The sequence below is a fragment of the Vulpes lagopus genome, chromosome 2 (genome assembly GCF_018345385.1).
Source record: "Vulpes lagopus strain Blue_001 chromosome 2, ASM1834538v1, whole genome shotgun sequence".
In the NCBI taxonomy this organism is placed as follows: Eukaryota; Metazoa; Chordata; class Mammalia; order Carnivora; family Canidae; genus Vulpes; species Vulpes lagopus.
This window is the reverse complement of record NC_054825.1, coordinates 115020446-115043344: the sequence shown is the minus strand read 5'-3', so window position 1 is coordinate 115043344 and position 22899 is coordinate 115020446. Positions and strand designations below refer to the sequence as shown.

At 34.7% G+C, this 22899-nt stretch overlaps 2 protein-coding genes across 3 annotated transcripts in view; one reads left to right on the top strand and one right to left on the bottom strand.

Moving 5' to 3' along the window:
• LOC121484427 (nephrocan-like) overlaps positions 1–1396 on the bottom strand; it is a 47753-nt gene extending 46357 nt beyond the window's left edge. The window contains exon 1 of the mRNA XM_041743673.1: positions 1383–1396. The gene's annotated coding sequence lies outside the window, so the exon portion shown is untranslated. The remainder of the gene's footprint in view (positions 1–1382) is intronic.
• Positions 1–21348, top strand: part of GOPC (golgi associated PDZ and coiled-coil motif containing) — a 37728-nt gene extending 16380 nt beyond the window's left edge. The window contains exons 2-9 of one of the 2 annotated variants that reach the window (XM_041743676.1): positions 2903–3067; positions 4557–4580; positions 7422–7597; positions 8771–8936; positions 11286–11381; positions 12958–13122; positions 15604–15784; positions 18322–21348. In XM_041743676.1, the coding sequence (XP_041599610.1) occupies positions 2903–3067; positions 4557–4580; positions 7422–7597; positions 8771–8936; positions 11286–11381; positions 12958–13122; positions 15604–15784; positions 18322–18452 (1104 nt within the window). In that variant the 3' untranslated portion in view covers positions 18453–21348. The remainder of the gene's footprint in view (positions 1–2902; positions 3068–4556; positions 4581–7421; positions 7598–8770; positions 8937–11285; positions 11382–12957; positions 13123–15603; positions 15785–18321) is intronic. The other variant, XM_041743677.1, reaches the window with a different exon arrangement.
• The last annotated feature ends 1551 nt before the right edge of the window (positions 21349–22899 follow it).

Genomic DNA, 22899 nt, shown 5'->3' with positions numbered 1-22899 from the left:
TGTACCACTATCTCTGTCCTTCCTTCTCAAATAAATAAAATATTTTTAAAACGAACAAACAAAACAGGCAGAACTATCAGTGATGTTAGAACTGGGGATATTACTCTGATGGTTATGTCTGTGGATGAATGGGGAAGTAGTGATTGGGAAGGAGCCACAGGGATGTCCTCCAGTGCTAGTACTGACCTGTTTCTTTATCTGGGTGGTAGTTAAATAGATACGTTTATTTTCTGGAATTTATTATGTGTGTACTTCTCTGATGTAAGTTGCAGTTGAATAAAAATATTGTAAAAAGGAATGAGGAACTTGTTATGATATGGAGCGATCCCTAAGAAATAACACAAGCAAAATGAAGTGGTGTTTATATTATGAAGCATTTTGGTTTGGTTTATATTTATAGCATGCCACCTTTTTTCCTCTACCTCTGGTTGTTACCCAAGCCCCACTTCTTGGCCATCTGTTTTCCCTCCAGTTCAGTCTCAGGATATAAATTCCTATCTCTGTGCCCCTGGTGCCAACCCTAGTCCCAATTTATCACTTTTTTTTTTTTATTTCCAACATTCTGTGAGATAGTTCCTGTTGAATATGTCATGGCTGACACAAAAATCAAGCATGTCCAAAACTTAAACTCATCTGTCTTCCTCCCTCATGTCTAAATAAGCTACCATCCTAATCTTACAATTTCCTTCAATTTCAGTATTTAAGCTTGAAGTATGTTATTGACAATCTAATTTTCCACTAGACATTCAATCTGTAAGTGTTGCCAACAATTTCAGCATTATGAAATGTTTTATTTCTATTTTCAAAGTTCCCATGATAAACCATTTGGCAAGCCACAGTAGGGTGTTCCTAGTGTTGCTGTCTTACCTGCAAATAGCATGTCCCTAAAATGTCACTGGAAGAAAATGTTTCACAGTTACACGGTGATGATGGTTGCATAACTCAATGAAAATACTAAAAACCACTCACTCATACCTTTAAAAAGTGCATTTTATTGTATGGGAATTATATCTCAGTAAAGCCATTATTAAAAACAAAAATGTCATTGAGAACATGTAGTGATTTCCAATGAGATTAAATCTCAGTTTTGGTCTTTAATCCAGAGCTAGCCATTCATCCAGCCTTACTTTCCTGTCTAGGCTTGGGAATTTTGTCAGCCATAACTTCTCTCAGTAGCCTGATCTCCTTGGTAACATACATCTTCATCTCTAGGAAGTGCTTTATGTAGAAGATTAATAATCTTACGACAGTAGTCAAAGCTATGGGTATTCTTTCTGTCTAAAAATCGGGGAACTTGAGTGAAGACAGAGTGATTTGTAAGCACTGTAAACACAGGGCTAGTATTAGAATTCATTTCAACTTAAAGATATTTATTGGGGTACCTGGGTGGCTCAGTTGGTGAAGCATCTGCCTTCCGCTCAGGTCATGATCCCCAGGATCTTGGACTCAAGCCCACATTGGGCTCTCTGCTCAGCGAGGGGGCTTGCTTCTCCTCCTTCTGCCTGCTACTCCCCTTGCTTGTGCTTGCTCTCTGTCAAATAAAATCTTAAAAAAAAAAAAAGATATTTATTGAACATCTTTTATGTACTACATTGATTGATGCAGTTGGGATTGAAATAGAGATGTATTTCAGCCCTTTGGTTGCTGTACCCAGAGAATTTACCTAAGTTGCATCTGGTTTCTCTCTGCCTCTGCTAGTCTTCTTTCCATCTCTAGACTGCTTTACTATAAATATCTGCTTTACTATTTATATTTTGTCCTTGTCACTTAACTTCAAAGCACTTCTAAACTCTCTTTCCCTCCCTAACCTTTTTTAAACTGTTCTTCACTTTGAATTCCTTAAGATGACCAATTCTCAATATCTCTGTAACTTGCTATGTTTTTCTTTGGTTGGCTTGCATTTATATCACCTCAGTTGATAAGAAAGCTTCTCTAAGACCTAAGTAATTTAAAAAAAAAAAAAAAAGACCTAAGTAATTAACTATAATTTTAAACATATTTTACATAATTCTTTTCTCATTGAGTTGCATTGTTCTGAACCCCTTGATACTTAGTACAATTATGTTGAATTAAATAGAAAACTCAGGCCTTTTCTTGAGCTTTAACCTGCTGGCCAGTTAGGAAGACCAAATTCACAAGAGACACACATCTTGTGCACAATTGTAAAGCACATCAATGTGAAAAAAACTTCAACTTGAATGGATAAGCAGTTCTGAGGAGTTGTTCTTCTGTGCTGTAACAGTTAACTGTAGCTTACAGTTGACTCCTGATATTTAGGCCCATTATGACCTTAGTGGCTCCCACCTTTGCACCTAAAATAATTACTAGATAGTGGGTTGGTTGATAGAGGCTAGTGTTCTCTGGGGTGGCCACTTACTGGCCTCTCCTTTAATATACCATTAATGTTAATGGACCACTGTAGCACATGTTATCTCTAAGGATGATGAGCCATCCCAGTCTTTATATTTTCCTAAACTTTGTAGGTAAAGGTAAAACAATGAAAAGCCCTCTTCAAGTAAGCAAAGTAAAATGGAAGTAGCATTCTGTGTTATTAGAAGATACTGTTTTATGGAGGTGCTTAGCTGGCTCAGTTGGAAAAGCATGTGACTCTTGGTCCTAGGGTTTTGAGTATGAGCCCCACATTGGGTGTAGATTATAAATAAACTTTTTTTTTTTTTAAAGATACGGTTTATGGTAGAGTTGGTTCTCTTGCCACTCAAGTATCTTACCTGTGCTATTGAATTTATGACTGTATAGTTGGATGTCTTAAGAGTTGTCAATTCATCTATTCAGGCTGGTGTTCATCTATTCATTTTAAACACTGTGTCATCTTTGAATAATTACTAGAGTCAGAATAAAGAAAATTAAGCTTACTTGATGTTTTTTATTGTTGCTTTATAAGGCACAGTTGGTGGATCTGAAATCTGAACTGACAGAGACCCAGGCAGAGAAAGTTGTGTTGGAGAAAGAAGTCCACGATCAGCTTTTACAGTTGCACTCTATCCAGCTTCAGCTCCATGCTAAAACTGGTCAGAGTGTTGACTCTGGTACCATTAAGGCAAAACTGGTAAGTAGTTTAGAAGGTAACATATACTTACATGTATTTTAGAGGATGAAGAGGACAGTTTTTAATGAGGCTTTTGAATATAGAAGGTAATATGTGCTTAAGTGTGGGAAATTTAGAAAACGCAGGAAATGTAAAGGTCTTCATGATCATCCACAGTCTCAGCACCTAGAGGTGAGAAGTGACAATATCAATAAGCAGTTGATACTTAGAATAGGATTTTTTTTTCCTATTTGAAAATATCTGTGTGAAAATATTTAAAAGATATTTGTAATTACAACATGTAAACAGTTTTTTGCCCTGTTGGGTGAGTTAGGATTAAGTTCATCTGCATATAACAAGTCCAGATAACACTGGGAATATTCTTGAATAGTACAAATTATTTTCTCTCAAGCCCTGAAATAGGCAGTATAGAGTTTATGTGATGGCTCTATAGATACTAAGTATCCAGTATGCTTTTTGTTGTGTTCGCCATTTTCAGCTCATGGTTTCCATCCTTAGGATCTCTTTATTCTAGGCAGAAAGAAGGAAGAATCTAAGAAAAGGGCAAAAGGATGCTTCCAGGCTGCATTAGTGTTCTAAAGAATTTTTCATGAAATCCTCCTCAACAATTTTTGCCCGTCAAGTTAGCCATCTCATTGGCTATCCCAACTTGCATTTCAACCTCTTAGTTGGTCACGTCGCCACCTCTTGTGAAACTGGAGTTCTGCTGAAAATGGAATTGGGTGCCAACCACTAGCATATTTTTTCCTATTGCTCTTATGAGCATTTTTTTCTGCCATTGAACATTTTGTAATGTTTGTATAATGTAAATGTATTGTATATACATTTTCCATAAGTAACCTTTGCCCTCTTAATATAAGTAGAAAAATTTTTTAAGTCTCATTTCAGCTTAATCTCATACTTGTTAAGTGTGCAAGTATGTGCCAGACACTTGGTTGACCATAGGGGACACAGCAGTAAGATAGATATAGCTTGGGAGAGGCAGGAAATGAAATGAGGATGATGATAGTCATACATTTTAAAATTTTACTTGTTGTTAGAATTTATTTAAATGAATATTTACATTCTCCTTAAATCTTTTAAATTCAGAAATTCTATGAATCTAAGTTAGTAACCTTGTTCTCTTTAACTGAAATGAGTCAGATTTCTCACTGCTTTTTTGGGATATTTGATTTTTACGTTGAGAAACAGTGTATATACATTTTCACTAGAAAAGAGTTTACTTGAAGTTTTAATGTTAGATCTGAAGCAGGGTGCTGTAGTAGAAGGCACTGAACCAGGTGGGCTGACTAATTTGGTAAAACAAAAAGTTTTAATCTAACACTGTGTAGTTACTGTAGGTTATGGATTTGCAAATATATTTGTTCTAATGAACTTTACCCAAATGATATTCAACGTATGGGAGTTTTCCTTAGAATGATTATACCACTAGATAAATTCATTTGTTTGATATTTTTCTAATTATCAAACTTTTTTCTTATATCTTAAGTCTGTCCCCTCTGTGGAGGAGCTGGTAAGTATGTTGTTTCTGTTTGGCTTTAATACGTTACGCTGAAGTGTTCTTATTGTCTTATTTGCATATTATATGTTGTCACTTTGTATTTGGATGTGATGTTCATGATGATAGTTTTTTAATCTTCCAGTACCTGAAAAGTTCAGTTGGTGGCCCATTGCTCTTTTCTCAGTACACGTTGTGAAAGATTTTTCTTTTGTTTGTGATTTATAACCATTATTTACAGAGCCCATCAATTTTTGACAACTTTTAAGCCTTGTAACTTGTTGAAACCTCTACTTCAAAAGAGCAATTGGTTTTCCCAATTGAGTATTTTGAAGATATATTAAGAACACCTAGCTTTTTTCTCTTTTTCTATTTGAACTTATCCCCAGAGAAAGAATGTGCATGTTGGTTTTGTATTCATCTTCTGCATGCGTCACAACTTTTTAGCAGTCTTGGAATAATTGTGTGGCCTTTGAAACAACTGAATTTTGAAACTCTTTACCAGAACTTATTTTAGAAAATAACAATGTATAAATTCTTAATATTTTCCTCACTATGCTAACCTAATCAGGTTCCAGTTTGTCTGATGGCTTTATTTCTTTTGAAAATACACTGTTTGGCTCTCTAAATACAAAATGAGCTTCTTGCTTATTACCTAATAAATGGGCTAACTAAAGATTCATATTTTTTTCTTTAAAAACTAAAAAGATTAACTTCAGTTTTCTTAGTCCTATTCATATTTGCGAATGTTATTTTCAAGCCTGACAGTTTGTCAGAATCATTAGGTGTTTGAATCATGAAAGCAAAGTGGTGACTTAATATGTGTTTTGTAAATTCCATAAATACTGTGTAAATAGGTTATCAGGGCAATTGTACATAGACAATTATCAATGTAAAGTTTATTTAGCCCATAAACCAAAGAATACTTGGTCTTCTGGAACTTTTTTTCTGAACAAATAGCATTAACTTCAGTAAATGTCATAAGAAAGCTTATTGTTCATGTTATCCAAACTGTGGAGTTTTTTTGGAATTGATTCTTCCCTTTCAAGAAATATGCTCTGAAATAAATTGCAATTTTAATAATTCTAAAGTTGTAAAAGGAGGATTCTAGATTATTCTTCACATTCTTGAAAAACAGTAATCAAAGAGGCGGTAAATATATCTACCATTTGGTAATGACTCATTTTAGCTTGTATATTATTTTTTTGTGTTTAAGACTGTGGTACTCACTGCCTTATATTTGAATATGTCACATATTGATGTTTTAGTGTATCATTTATTGATATACTACTGAGAAAACAGTAGACCAAAGCAGACATTAGATTAGTACCAAAGTATATTCCAGAATTGTTAGAGGTTTGTTTGAATTTGTATCTCAGCTTACTACCCAGAATAAAAAGGGAAATAATTACAATAATCAGTACCCATACAAATAGAAACAGTATCATTTGTTGTTTACTCAAGAGAAGCATTTTTTTCTGGTGCTGAGCAAGACCTTTATTTAAGTCTCACAAAAGGGACAGGGTGAACAGTTTCTTCCACATCTCATCAACAGATACAGCCACATTTTCACAGGATTTATAGATTCTGTTGATCAGTAAATCGGTAAAAGCAGTTCTATAAGGCAGTAAAAACATCTCTACCCAGGATAAATGGAAGTTTACAGTGTTTTGTTAATCCAAAAACAACACTTAAAATATCTATCAGGGCCCTTATTCAACTCTTGGAAGAGTTTTATTTGGCCACAGAGCTTTTGTGTATTTGAGTTTGACTGCCTTTAGGCGGGATTTTGTACCTTCCATTTTCCACTCGACTTTGTCTTGTATTGGTCTATCTGTTTTGTGCTTGGGTCCCTGAAGGCATTTACATTGGTCACCCCTGAGTTGTAGGAGTAGACATATTGTACTTTATACTTTTAAGGTAAATTGAACATTATTTCTCATATGTAAGCTTGTGATAAAAATTGGATGGCAAAGATCTTGAGGTTTTATACTCTAGCTAACACCTGTAATTCACATATATAGACTCTCTACCAAGTAGAGCATTCTTTTATGAGACTTAAAAATGGATGTCCATCCTACCTCCTAGAAGGCAGGTAGGGTCCTATTTTCCTCCACAAACATTTATTTTACTTCATTCACTTTGACATAGGGATAGATGAATCACATCCCCAAAATCAGTGATAATCTGTACCATAGATATGGTCATGCAGAGAAATTTTTTAATGTATAAATTTTTCAGTACGTTTGTTACCAGCATTTTTCCATTACCATCAAACATTCTTTTAAAAAAATTAGTTATTTGTTCTAATTTAAGCAGTTTAAGTTTCTGGTAGTCCTCTAAGGTAAATTAACCATAGAATCTGTATAAGTGAAGAATTTTGACTTGTTTATAGAATTATTGCTTTAAAGTTAATTAAATGTTTGGATACAGCCACAGAGTGATTTTTTTTTTATTTTAGTCTAGTTTCTTGAGTCATTTTTAGAAAATAAATAGGGAGAAGATTCAGTTATTCATTGCAACCACTCCTATTAGTGTATGATGACATAAGCTTAGAAAATACTAATTCTTTTAGTATCCTCAGTGTCAGAGTACCCCAAGGCATGAAATTATCTTATGTGGAAGTGGTCCCAACACCTTCTGGTACTAGTTAAAAAGAACTGGATCCAAATCTTTGTATGTTCCATTTTATAGAAATGGTAACTTTTATCATATGCTTTCATTGTTGGTATTGTAACAGACTGTGCGCTTTTATGTATTTTGAGAAACATGGTCTGTTGCTAAAAAGCCTTAAAAAAGTATTTTCATTACATTGTGCGTGGGGTTTTTTTGTTTTTGTTTTTGTGTTTTAAATAGGAGAGAGAGCTGGAAGCAAACAAAAAAGAAAAAATGAAAGAAGCTCAACTTGAAGCTGAAGTGAAGTTGTTGAGAAAAGAGAATGAAGCCCTTCGTAGACATATAGCTGTTCTCCAGGCTGAAGTTTACGGGGCAAGACTGGCTGCCAAGTACTTGGATAAGGAACTGGCAGGAAGGTGTGTAAAAAATGAATGCCTTGTATTCTTAAGTAGCTAGATATTTAGTGAGGTTGACTCTTACCTCTTATGGTAAATGAAACATTAATCTTTATCTTAAGAGTTATTTTATAGGGCAGCCAGGGTGGCTCAGCGGTTTAGCACCGCCTTCAGCCCAAGGCGTGATCCTGGAGACCCAGGATCGAGTCCCTGTGTCAGGCTTCCTTCATGGAGCCTGCTTCTCCCTCTGCCTGTGTCTCTGGCTCACTCTCTCTCTGTATCTTACTGTTAATATTGATAGCATTATATATTGTAGATTTATTTAGCCATACTACATAAGTATTTCTGGTTTACACATACACAAACACACACACTGATAGGAACTTACTCTGACATGCTAGTAACTCTAGATCTGCACCTTTCAGCCACTTCCTGCCTTGAAACCATAAAAGATGATGTTCACATGTATAGCCTTTCTTAAGGAATTCTTTCTGTGATCATTGAAATGTAATCTTTCTTGACTCTCCAGAACACTTTGGAATGACAGTGACTTTATCATAATAATACAGTGCTCTCCTTGTATTAATTTTTTATAATCACAAAATTTGGTGATTTATTACTTTTGATAAATATATTTTTACTTATTCACAGCACATTAAGAACTGATGTGAAGAAAATAAAAATAATTTATATCATGTTGAAGTGCACATTTTCTAGTAACTTTTGCCATATTTAAAACAGTAATTTTGTAAAAAGAAACTGTCTTTTAAAAAAATGTTTTTGTACTGTTAGGCTCCTGTAAAGACTAATATTCAATAGTGCCTGAGTTTGTTGACCTATCCTGATTGTGTGCAAGACATGTTCATTGACATCAGTCTCAAAAATTTTTTAGATGTATTTGAATTAAGTATATGGTTAGAAAAGGTTTCATTCATTCTTTTTTTAAAAAAAAAAAACTAGTTTTCTCTTGAAGATATCTGTTCTTTTCAGACTTTTGGTATGTTACAAATCTGAGAAACATCAGGAGGTCCTAAATGTATTAATTACTAACAGGTTTTATTACTAACAGAAATAGGTTTTCTGTTGAGGTTTATACAAAAGCTACTGGTATCCAGTAATTCTTCGGAGTTCTCTCTGTAATAAAAATTATAATAATGAAAAACTAACTGAATTAACTGTTTTCTCAATATAAAGGGTCCAACAAATACAATTACTAGGGCGAGATATGAAGGGACCTGCTCACGATAAGCTTTGGAACCAGTTGGAAGCTGAAATACATTTGCATCGTCACAAAACTGTGATCAGAGCTTGTAGAGGACGAAATGACCTGAAACGACCAATGCAAGCCCCTCCAGGCCACGTATGTTTGTTTTGTTACTGTTTCATACTCAACCTCTTCTTCCTTTAGTCAGAAGTCCTTTTCATGGTTTTTATTCAGTAGTATTTAAAACCATTATTTTAAAAGTTAAAGTGGAATTAAACTTATTTAGAACAGATACATGAAGTTCTTAGTTGACTTACCTGAAATGCCCTGAAACGATATTTCTGAAAACTGAACTGTTGCTAGCAGATACATATTGCTTGTACTTTGGCTCATATTTCAGAATTTTTCTGGATCATATTTAGGCATGTTTAAATTAATTTTTTAAGCTTATCAGAGAACATGTCCTGTTAATAAAGTGGCAAGTGTTTTCAGGGTAGTTCTTAAGGGAATTTTTGGTAACTAGATTCAGCTGTAGTTTCTGAACTAATGTTTCCACCTGTTTGGTCTTGAATTAAGATGGAATTTGAGGTCCGTGTCCAATTGTCTGCTTCTGTAGCCATCATTGTACAAGAGCTTTTCTATCTGGATAAATCTTTATTAAATTTCATTACTACAGCTGTCTGATAATATAAGCCTTTCCATAATAAAAGCATGTCTGACTCCTTCCCAGTGGCTTACATATCTTATTGCCAGATAAACTATGGTCTTAAACAAGTTCAAGTATTTGTTATCTCTGCAAAGATTATTTTAAGAAGAATTGATATGTACATGAAGTTGATGGGAGAAGAGTGCAGATTGCAAATAAGCCCTTTTGCCATTGTCTTCTCTGGAACTTTGGGGCACATTTAATTCTAGGTAGTGGCCAGATGGCAAGAGTTACTTAATGCTGCATAAAGGAGTATGAACTTTAACCTGATAATCATGGGATTTTTTAATAAAATGGTGGACTTAAGATTTAACATTATTTTGACATTACTTTGGTAAAGTGAAGAGAATATGACAGGAGAGGGCCTAACTAGAGTCGAGTACATTAGAAAGATACTATAGTAACCTGAGGAACAAGTGGCGAACATAGGGGAAGTATAGTTGAGAGAAAGAGTAGGTTTGAGAGAATTAGAATCAAGGAGATTTGGGGGCACTTGTCTGGCTGAGTCAGTAGAGCATACCACTCTCAATCTCAGAATTGTGAATTCAAACCCCACACTGGGCATGGAGCTGACTTTAAAAACAACAACAAAAAAAAAGAATCAAGAGGACTTGGTTATTAACTGCTTTTGGTTAAGTGGGTAAATGAGAAGGAAGAGTAGATTTTTGATGTGGGGAATTGAGTGAGTTGATGGCATTCACTGATAAAGCAAATAGAGGAAAAGGAAGATTTGGGAGGAAATGTGATGAGGTTTGTTTTAGACATGTGGTGTTTGAGGTGCCATTGCAACAAACAAAATATATCCAGTTGGGCATATGACTCTGGAATTTAGGAAAAGTCTGAGTTGAGGAAACACTAGGTTAATCATCTGTCTGTTATAATCAAAACCACAGAATTGATTAAGAAGCCAAGGAAGTACATAGAAAAGGAGTGCATGGTGAACAGTATCAACTTTCTGCAAGGTTTAAATAGGATAGTGACTAAAAAGTATGCATTGAATATAGCCGTGTTGGTTGCCAGTGACTGTGGAGGAGACAGTTTTAAAGAGCAAGTGGGGGCAAAACCCTAATTACAGTGACTAGGATAATGAATGTGGGAGGCAAGGAAGTAGATATCATTAGGATTAACTTTGTGTGAAGGTTGAGGAAAGGTGGAGGGAGGGTGGTATCTAAAGAAGATAGGTAATTGAAGGGTTTTTCTTTTGTTTTATATTTTCACATGGTCTGTATTTAAAGCTGGAAGAGGCTTAGAATTTGTTTATATGTTGGACAGGGAAGGAATTTAGAGAAGGAAAGAGTAAGGGTATCAGAGAAAGAATAATTAATGGAGAGTAAAGTCCTTTATTTAAGAGGTAGACTCCAGAGCCCAACAGAATGAAAAGTAATTAATGATCCAGTTGGCAATTTGCCTTTTTTTAAAAATCTATAAACTAGTTAAAATGTCTGTAGATCTTTATGATATTTTCTAGTGAAAATAAACATCTTACCACTTTTATTTCTTGAAGCTGTATACTTATCAGTTAATTCCTGGCAATAGTTTCCCTTGTAATGTCCTAAAAAAGGAGATGAATAAATATGAGAGAACCTGAAAAAGAAGGTCACCCATCCATTTCACTATATTAACAGAACAACTTTTTATTTTTCTATTTTATCTATTATTTTCTTAACACTTTACTGTATATCCATTCCAGGAAACTAATGAAGATTTCTAAAAGCAAGTTATATAGCATGGGTTTACTCCATTTGATGATATATCGTTTAAGTAGTACTAATTTTTCTTCTTTTTTTTCTTCCAATAAGGATCAAGACACTCTAAAGAAAAGCCAGGGAGTTGGTCCAATTAGAAAAGTTCTCCTCCTTAAGGAAGATCATGAAGGCCTTGGCATTTCAATTACAGTAAGAAGTAGTGCTTCCAGTCTCCTCTTTTGTAGTTAACTAGTATAATCATGCTCCCATTTGGACATTCTTGGGAAACAAGTATTCTGGATATATCCCCTCCATAATTAAATTTATTCCTCTGTTGTAGTTAACTAGTATAATCATGCTCCCGTTTGTACATTCTTGGGAAACAAGTATTCTGGATATATCCCCTCCATAACTAAATTTATTCCTCTGGGCTCCAACACTTCTGTGTAAACTTTCTGTATGTAAATCTTCCTGATGACTATGAAGTATTACTTTAGGAAAATTATAACTTTATTAAGCATAATTTAGCATTTTCATTATGACTTGGTTTGTAGTTCTGTGGAATATCCTATGATTGCCACTAGGAGCCTTTGAGAATGGATATGACTGTTTTCTTCTACATTAAATGGCTCCAGATTGTATTGTTCTTTTCTCTTGTCTCATTTCTTTGTTGTCAGTTTTCACTGGCCCTTGAGTCCAAATAGTCTTCCTTTCTAAATTTGATGCCTTTACAAACAGTTGTCTTGGGCAGCATTTCCGAGAGCAGCCTATTATAAGTACATATATTTGGAGTCGTTTTGTTGTCCTTATAGTGCTTTTGTTCCAGATGAATGAATAAGATGGCTTTACTTTCATTTGGTAATACTTAGATACTGCGTGAGTTCACTAGCATTTTGGTACTGCCTAATATGGAAATTTTTTTTATCATAAGTTTACCTGGTAGGTATTTATTGAATACCTACCTACCTACCTTTGTGAATGCACTGCCCTCAAAAAGCATAAATTTTAGGAGAAATAATACACATATATCACACACACACACAAATAATTATAACATGAGCTAAAAAGTGAAAGTTACCAAATTTCATCAATTCCGTGTTGCATATTTTTTCACATTTTAATATCTGAAATTGAGATTCCTCTTATACTCTTAAAATGATTTTTATAGTACATAAAATAATGGTAGGCCTTGTTATTTATAGTGATTTTGATCTGATAAAATCTAATAGTGCTGTGGACTATTAATATGTAAAATACTTTTTTTATGTTTAAGAGCTTAGCCAATTGTAGTTTTTTGTTTTGGGGTTGGGTTTTTTGTTTTTTTTTTTTTTTTGGCTTTGGAATGTGTTTTAGAAATGTATGTTATTGTTTTATTCAGAGATAACTCTTTGATACCCATAAGAATGTATTTACCGTTACCTAGATAGCAAATAATATTTTACTCAGTGTTCATAGAAGATACTGAAATGTATTTTTAAGAAGATATTTTATTATTATTATTTTTTTTTTTAATTTTTTTTTTTTTTTTTTTTTTTTTTTTTATTTATGATAGTCACAGAGAGAGAGAGAGAGGCAGAGACACAGGCAGAGGGAGAAGCAGGCTCCATGCACCGGGAGCCTGATGTGGGACTCGATCCCGGGTCTCCAGGATCACGCCCTGGGCCAAAGGCAGGCGCCAAACCGCTGCGCCACCCAGGGATCCCCGATATTTTATTATTAGAATAGTCTGTGACTGTACAAAGAGTAAACTAATTGCCTTTTTTTTTTTTTTTTTTTTTTTTGTTAGGGTGGGAAAGAACATGGTGTTCCAATCCTCATTTCTGAGATCCACCCAGGGCAACCTGCTGATCGATGTGGAGGACTACATGTTGGAGATGCTATTCTGGCTGTTAATGGAGTTAACCTAAGGGACACAAAGCATAAAGAAGCTGTAACCATTCTTTCCCAGCAGGTAAGTTCTTTTTATGTAATTAAAATTGGATCTATTGGTTGATTCTTTTTGAATCTACTGAATGTTATACTTCAACTTGAGGCTTCTCAAGTAGTAAAGTGTTTATATGTAGATACCAGTTCCCTTTGATTTGGGCCTTTTATAGAAGACATTTGTCCAGATTTACTGAAAATGGTCTTATTTGCCTTTTTCCACAGCTCTATAACTTTGAGCAAGTTACTTAAGTCCTCTGCTCTGCTACAGTGCCCTTAATCTGAGAGCTGCAAGGATTAAGCATGTTAATTCATATAAAGTGCTCAGAACAGGACCTGCTACTCAGAAAGCAAGACATCAGTAATGACTAAAACACTATACAAGTAGATGGTATTATAGAAAAACAATGTTAGGAGCAGATTGGTTTTAGTGATAAATGTTAGAACTGAAAGAGTCCTTAGAAATCATTTAGCCCAACCCTCTTACTTAAAATGAGTAAACTGAGGTTCTTAGGGATTAAATGATTCACTCAAGGTTGCAGAGAAATTAGTAGAGTTGGGATTCATACCCCCAACTCCTGTTTGTTTACTTAAGGTGGACTTTTTGATTTGTTTTTTCCTTCAAGTGTAAGGTTGAAGAAATTAAGAGAAATGTTGATAGTATATTGAGATGTGTTTGGATCATCAGTGTAGAATTGAATCTGAGTTGAAAGTGAATTTATAGCTCGTTTGATTCAACTACATATGTTGCGTAAATCTCTATAGTATCACTGATTAAATATTTATGTTAAGGGGGGACTTGTTGATGATAAAGTAGTCCATTCTATAGTTGTACATTGTGGTTTTCTTAGAAAGGTCTTCCTCATATTAAGCCTAAAAGTTGGATCCATGACTTCTGCCCACAGACCTAATTCTTTAATCTAGAACTTTACTGAATACCACAGCATTATCCCTCTGTCTCCCCAAAATGGGATGTTTAAAGTATTATTTGCTAAGAGAGATTGAAAAATGTAACCCTAACCTCTTTCAGTTAGTGTTTTCTCAACCCAACTTGGCCACATCCAGTCGTTATAAGAGTGAGATGAATGGCAGCTGTGGTAAAGGAAATACAAAGGGCAGTCACACGTTTTTTGTTTTGTTTTGGTTTTTGGTGGTTTTTTTTTGGTTTTTTTTTCAGCCACACGCTTTTAAAGAAATGCTAAGCATCTATTAAAATTCTGAAACACAACCTTAAACTGCCGAGAAAGCAGAGTACCAACAGACTGACTTAGGGGCAGTAAAAAAAATCAGACTTGCAAATGCCAGACTTGTGTGTAGTGACTGTAGTCTCATTAAATGACTTGGAATGTTTTTTTAAACATAAAATAATCTTTTTTGCTTGAACATAAGTTTTATTAAAGAGTAGCAGTATGAGGCAGGCATCTTGATGGCTCAGTCGGTTAAGTGTCTGATTCTTGGTTTCAGCTTAGGTCATGATCTTAGGTTTGTGAAATCGAGCTCCATGTTGGGCTCCACACTCAGCAGGGAGTCTGCTTGAGAGTCTCTCTCTATGCCTCTCCCTCTGCACCTCCCCCTGGCTTGCACTTTTTCTCTCTCTTTAAAATAAATAAGTAAATCTTAAAGAAAAAAAGAATAGCAGTACAAATATTCATTTGTTTATTTATTTTAAATATTTTTTTAAGTTTATTTTTTAAGTAATCTCTGTCCTCAACATGGGGCTTGAACTCACAACCTGAGATCACTCGTCACCTGCTCTTCCGACTGAGCCAGCCAGGAGCCCCCAAACATTACACATTTTGTTTAGTAGAAAGGCTAAGGACTTTGGAGTCAAATTCCTGTTTTTCTATTTTACATGCTCATCATATTGGGAAAATTATCTGCTCTTTTCAGGTTTCTGCCTCATGTAAAAGATACTGCACTACAATAGAGAAATTTTGAGGATTGAATGATACAGTTTTACACAATTAATAAAATAATTACTTATTAACACTGTAGTACTCAGTGAAAGTTACATAAAGGTTCAAGACCTATTCAGTAAGAAACAAATCATTGTATAGAGGTTTCTTGAATTAAAGAAAAGTTTGTGTGATGCTCTTAAGTGCGAATTTAGTATCTGACTACTTAGATGGATTTCTTGAATTGCTGTGTCAAGTATAAAATGGCAGAATGACTTTTAAACTGAACATTTGTTCTAAAATTGTGTAAGTTGAGTAGTTAAGCATCCTTTTTAGGTTAGGTCTGTTAGCAAAAATACTGTGACCAGTACAAAGAACTACTGTAATGTTAAAAGGAAATTACTTACGATTCATGGAGTTGGTCTGGATGTAATGACCTCTCTGTGCTTTTCTACCTTTTGAGATTCTAGAATTTCATTATTTGTTGTCTTGAAAGGAGCTACATCTGAGGTCTACATTTTTTCATGCCTGTCACTCATCCCAAGGAATTTGGAAAACCATTTTTGAGTACAATCACAATAACTTGACTTCCCCATTTTCTTTTCTCATTATAGAGAGGAGAGATTGAATTTGAAGTAGTTTATGTGGCTCCTGAAGTGGATTCTGATGATGAAAATGTAGAGTATGAAGATGAGAGTGGACATCGCTACCGTTTGTACCTTGATGAGTTAGAGGGAGGTAGTAATCCTGGAGTTGGTTGCAAAGACACGAGTGGGGAAATCAAAGTGTTGCAAGGTAAAAATTGCTTCAAAAGTTATTATTAATTAGGAATTAAGAATGGACAACTGGAGAAAATCCATTTTAATTGACTCTCTAAGCCTCAAAAAATTCTGTATGTAAATCTTGGAATAAAAATGGTTAAACCAGTCATCATCCTTTTTTAATACAGGATTAAAAAGAAGAGTCTTTTTCTTTTCCAGTGATCCTTCAAACAAAAGTTTCATAGTAAAGTTCAGCATGTATATACTTAACTGACATTCATAAAATGTTCCACAAAAAAAACTCATACATAAAAAGATGAATATGTGTTTTTTAAAAGTCATTAATATATTTTTTATTATTAATAAACTTAAAATACAGAATTTTAGATTTCTTAGTAACACTTTTAATGATGAGGAAATCATCAGAATGAACAGCTGTCCTTTGCTTGTAATTTTATTGCATTCTGGTCACAAGGCCAAAATTTTATTTACATAGTTCTTCTAGATTCACTTTGTATTTTTATTTATTTACTTTTTTTTTTTTTTTTTTAAGATTTTATTTATTCATGAGAGACAGGGAGAGAGAGAGAGAGAGGCAGAGACACAGGCAGAGGCCGGGCTCAACCCCAGGACCCCAGGATCATGACCTGAGCCAGAGGCAGACACTCAACTGACTGAGCCACCCAGGCACCCCCATTTTATTAAATCTTAACCCTGGAGTACATGTCTTTTTCATATCGTGTTTTATGGGCTGAGAAGTATGCATAAAACACTGAGTCTCCATGCTGAACTAAGATGTTACTCTCAAAGAAAAGCATTTAAGTGATTAAGTCAGCCAGCTGAACTGGCCATTTTTTTTTCATGGAAGACAATTTTGACTTGAAGAATGACTGACAAATTATTGGTTGTTCAGATTATTGGCAGCCATTTCCTTTAAAAAGTACAAAGGGAGCCCATCACTTCAGGGAAAACAACTGAAGTATATATTGCCAGTGATTAAATTTCAGCTTTCAGGTGACAATTAGAATTCTGTAAAACATTTATCACTCACCATGAACTTGACAGCTTTCCAACACTTAACTTGTGTAATAAGATTGGTAGTGATGTTAATAAGTGTTTTTTTTTTTTAATATAATAGTGTGAACAGTTGAAGGATAACGGTTTCAAATTCTGTGGTGTCAAGTCCAATTTAGGTATATCAAAGAATACTGACAGTATCCGAAAAGCCTATTAAAATTAGTCTTCCCTTTTCCAATTATATATCTTCGTGAAGGTGAATTCTTTTATTTACTTGTAATAGATGGAGCAGAGGCAAATAAGAAAATCCAGTTATCTTCTAGAAAGCCAGACTTTAAGGATATTTGCAAAATTGAAAATAATGCTCCTCTTCTGTCTAAATTTTTGGAAAATGGGAGTTATGTTCACCAAGACAAATATGTCATTTACGCTAACATTTATTCGGCTTATATTCATTTTTAACAAAGTAATTTTTTTAGATCTCTCATAAGTTTCAGTTACTAATATGGTTACACATCAGTAACCCACATAACATTCATAAACCACATGAAAAAATACTCTTTGGAGTCCACAATACTTCTGAGTGTAAAGGCATCCTGAAAACCAAAAATGAGAACTTCTGGCATAGAGATACATAGTAAACTGATGAACTGATATTCTTTTGATAAGCCTGGATTTTATGAATTATCTGCACATAGCAGTAGCAATTGTGTCCTCCTCATGCATCTGGAACAAAACTATTGTGGCAGTATGTTAGAACTTTACACTATTGGGCTGCTTTTCCTATGATTTCATTGTCTTTCATCCTTTCTACTATTTTCTATCTGATTTGGAAGGCTTCTTCCCTTCTTTTTTTGGCAGCTGAGGCTAAAAGACTTCTCTGTCACCTGTGTAAATTGCATACCACTTAAAATGTGACTCATCTAACCAAAATGTATGCTCTCATATTAACTATTAACAGACTCAAATCACAAAAAAAAATGTACCTATTGGTTATTGTTTAGCACATGTCCATACTTCATAGCTCACTAAACAGATGACCTAATCAACTCTGATTTATTTGCAAGCCTAGTGTCTATTCTTTAGATTAACCAAGATTTGTTTTAAACTTTATCTGGACATTGTCTTGTTAAAAACTTAGATATTTAGCAATAAGCTAACATGTGCTTCAGAAGTTAAATAATCTGAAACCACAATGCAAAAGAAACATATAGTTGACTGTTGAATATGTATTTGTATAAGTAGAATTAATAAGTAGATTTTATAATTGTGTGTCATCTAAGTTTTGTGGAAAGTCTGGTAGGAAATTATATAAAATTTTTTGATAGGTCCAATAGAGAATATCAAAAAATCTGTACAGTGTTTGATATCTGCCAGAAGAGGGAAGAATTCCTTTGTCAGAAATTACCTACTTGATTAATTTAAGGCCCCATTATTTGCCTCATTACTGTTATTAATTATAGTGGGCTTTCCTTTGTCTTTGCTCAATAAAGTTATAAGACTTTTTTTAGATTAGAAAGTATCTTTTTTTCTCTCTCTCTGTATTTCTTTCAGGATTTAATAAGAAGGCAGTAACTGATGGACATGAAAATGGAGACCTGGGAACTTCAAGTGAAACTCCCGTAGAAGACAGTGCTTCTAAACTAGACGACCTGCACAGTCTGTATCACAAAAAATCCTACTAAATTAGACTGTACCTCTGGACAAGAATGTTGATCAGACTCTTCCGAGTTTGGGGCACTAGGGAAACGGTGACAAAGACTATACAAGATCAAGGGAGGCTTGTAGCCTAAATGAAAGGCGGGTACCTCAGGGCTTCATGTGAACAATTCTAAATGCATAAAACTCCCTGTTTTCTGTGGTATACCATAATTAGCTATTGCATGTAAAGCGACTTTGATTTTCTTAAAAATGTAAAGCACCAAAGCATGTGTTTCCCAAAGGGGTATTACTAGGCTCTTAAGTACCAAATGAAGCACTACTGTTTTATTTGGCTCCTTTTCCATTTAGTAGAAGGACCGTGCTAACCGGAATTTTATAAGAAATAGCCTTTAAATACAAGAGAATAAATGAATTCATATTATATATTCCAGAATGTTAAGTGTGGTATTTCAGAGACAGAACTTAATGAATTACAGAAATGTAGGCTTGACTTAATTTTTTTTAACTAAAAGAATGGTTTTAGTTTTTTTTTTAATTTATTGTGCATCCTGATATCTAAATCAGTTCTCAATGATCATTTATTGTAATGTTTGCCTTTCAGCTTTATTCAATGCAGTACAAAATAGTTTTCTTTAAGCAATCCTTTATCAATCAATGCTGCACTAGAAATACTTCCTGAAAAGTTATCGTACATTGTCTTTCCTCGTTTTTAAAAGAAATGCAGATGAGTATAAAATATCTGTCCTCAATTATGTTGATCTATGTGCATGGTATTGAAGCATTACATTATTAATGTTTAAACTCTGATTTTTTTTTTCTGGGATCCACAAAATACAGTTTTATACATTTTGAGTTGTTCATAAAGTTTGTCTTGTTGTGATAGTCTTGGCACTTAACGATACGTCTTTTCTGGCAGTAAAAGCTCAAATTTATTTGTCAGTTAATTATATGTTTGGTCCACACAGCAGTTTTGTCTCAAAGTATCTTATTCGCCAGTCATCTAAAAAGCTGAGGCACTAGTGGGCAAGTTAAGATAGAGATGTTTTGATACAGTAATTATTTTGGTTGACTTTTCATCTCTCAGTGTTTGCCTGACTTAAATCCTCTCATATGCAAACTACAGATTTGTTAGTTCTCTTATCCCAGGATTAAGCATGGAAGGCCTGCTCTCTTACTCTTTGTAGGCCATTGTACGCTGCTGGGGAAAGTGAAAACGTTGCATTAAAAGAGGTGATAATTTTGCCAATATCACTGTTTGTTTTTTTTTTAAAGGATATATGTTTAAGGGACTATTAAGTGGGGGACAAGCCTACAGGGCTTTTAGAGTATTACCAGTATCTTCATGTCTAATATTCTGTTGTTACATGAACACATTTTTGTCTTTCCTAGATGCACTATATATTTGTTCATAGGTAAATCTATATAATGTATATACTTTATTTGGTGGTTTTGCTATTTATAAATTTTATGTTTTAACTATTGCTCATTTATGGTTTGTTTTGGATGGTTTTGTTCATCTGTATATCACCATGTTAGTTTGTAATAGAAATGCACTTCATAGTGTATATTGTTACTGATACTAAAATACCTTGTAGTGTAACGTTGCCTCCCACCAAAAGCTAGTGTTTAATTGTACAACCAGATTAACAAGCTACATGTTATTGTTTGCTCCTGACAAGTTAGGCCTCTTAAAAGAAAGAGAGTTTTTTCCTTATGCATTCCCCCTACACCAAACACATATGCCAGGCATGACATGAGATCTGCAGACTGGAGTTGGGTCAGTATATTCATTTGGCCAAAAAAATTTCCACTGTACCATATCTGAAAACATTTTTGTTGTGACCTGAAACCATGTTCTTGCTTTTTTTTTTAAAACACAGCCTGGGATGGGGTGACCATGGCATTTTTTTCAGAGAATATCCTTTATTTACTAGACGGGATCCTTAGGAGATATTAGCTAAAACCTTTTGATTTTCAAGAACAATCTAAAAAAGTCCATGAAGAGTTTTTTAAGAACCTTGAATTGGCATTTCTCTGAAGATGCTGTGTAGTATGGATTGTGTGGGCTGGTTATGACATAAACTCCTTTCAAGGGCTGAAGAACAGAATGAAATGTCTTCAGGCAGTTTAGGATTGCCCAGGTCCGTTCCCTTTTCCTTCCTGCTTCACCTTGGTTTGCAAAGTCTACATGGGAACCCTGTGCTACCGTGAGCTTCCTGGCAGGTATTTAGAAAGTACCCAGTTAAAGGTTATTTTAGACTATATGGTCTCTGGGGGATGAGCTAAGAATTATAGACTAAATGAGAAGCAGTTTTTACATTTTCATATTTATTGGGAAGAAATTCCTAGCACCCAAGGTTCTAGGACAAAACCAAACAGAAAGAGAGAACTGTCGGAAAGCCACTATAGTTAAGAAGGAAAAAAGAAAAATCTACGAATATGCACACACAGAGGAGCTGAGAAAAAAATGTTCAACAGTGTGAAGGGGGTGTGTTAGTTGTGTACTTATATTTTAGCCTCTAAAATTCTCTTCTGCGGTATGTGTTATGAATACAATGGAGCAACAACATTAGGTTTTGAGGCTTGTTAAAAACGGATTCAAGAGAAATGAAATATGAGTCTTGGTAATTATAACTGAACAGTTGTCAGAAGGTAACACAGCTTGTGCTTGGTGCTGGTTTTAGTCCCCACACGTGGACTTACTTTGTTTTCATGTTGAGAAACCAAATACATTGATTCCTGTGTAAGTCACACATTATTTGACATCTTTATTATGTATTCTGTTCCACCTATTCAGTCTTCCACTTAGGGTTGGCCTCAAATCTATAGGATCTATGACAAATGTATTATATCTAGTTAAGTTGAGTTTAATATTTTTTTATTAGCCTGTAAATAAAGATGGCATCTTCTACATTAAAATGGTATGGATCTCATTTTTTTAAAAAAAATATTTTAAGTGTCTTTCACACTAAATATTTTGGTTTATTTCTAGTAGCTTCTATCTTTTGTACTAATAGGCCATAAAGTCCATGCAAAGGCTGAAATCTAGTTACTGTAGTGGAACAATTTTTTTCTTTTAAGGAATTAGTGGTTTGATCTTAGAACTGTTTATTCTGGGTTAAAAACATGATCATGGCTGGAAGGAACTGTCAGAGCAACTGTGGGACCAGTGTTTTGTTGAAATTTAGCAGATGGCAAAGGCCCTAGGCTCTTTGGATTAGTTTTGTGTTACAAATTTTGATAGTCTATGTTGTCAGTAACATTGAAACAAACTAGAAAACCAATCCTATTAGAGACCGTGTAGGAGGAAATTCTTCCACTTTATCATCTGAGCCTATATAGTTTAAAAGTTTCCAAATTATGTGTAAAATTTTTAGAAACATCTGTAAACATTGTTTCTTTGCTTTAGAAGTTTTACATATGGTCACTTAACAGTCAAGCTAAGAACTAGGTGTAAAATGTGTAGAAATGCCTTTGTTTTGCTAAGGGTGTTTGAGGTCAATCAAGATAAACTTACAAATGGTATTTTACTCTTAGTATTAATGAATATAAATAGTTCAGAAAATTACTTATTGTGAACATTTAGAAATACTTATTTTTTGTCATTGATTTTCTTGATTTAGTCCTGATACAATATGCTGTCTGTCTGTGAGCTTAATTAAGCTCCCAGTTCACCAAGCAGTTTGGAAAAATCTTTTCCCCAGAACTCATCTGTGTAGGATGTTGTTCAATTTATGAAATGTAAAAGATTATTTACCTTCTCATTGTAGTCAGTGTTCTGTTTTAGGTGGTTTTGTAACTTTTTTTTTAATTAAAAGTACTGCAAGTTACCATGCACTGTTGGTGCTAAATATCTGTTTGCTAATAAATCATTTTCAGGTGTATTTTGACAGCTGTAGCCCCAGTGGTGGCAGCCAGGAGAATGCATCTCCCAGATTTCCAGCGGGAGGACCATAGTGACTCCAGGCTCGCCCAGCTGCTGCACTCTGAAACCCATCCCAGCTTCTCCAGCTGCTGCCAGCTGATGACTGATCACGACAGGGATATTATGACCTCTTGCCTTGGGCTTGAGGACTCCCTGATGGTCTTACCAGACTCTCGTAGGATTACGTTATAATCTAAGTGGCTTTCACCCAACTTTCCTTCCTTTAGCTGAGCTCAGACCTGCATCGGGGTCTGGTTGCTTCCAGCTTCCCACCAAACCCAGCTTCCTCTCTCTCTTTCCTCACCAGCATTGCTAATAAATCTATTAAACAGCACATCCCTTCGTGGTCTTGGTGCCTGCTTCTTGAAGGACCCAGCCTAACACAAGTAGACCAGGAGTGAGATCCAAGGAAACAGGTTAATAGATCAGGGACTGGCTCATCTCCCACCAGAGGGTGAAGAGGGTGATCTCCAGATCAGTAAGTGGTTGACAAGAGGGATTGGCTCAGTATTCCACAGATAGTGTGCCTGAACCTGTTATCCTTA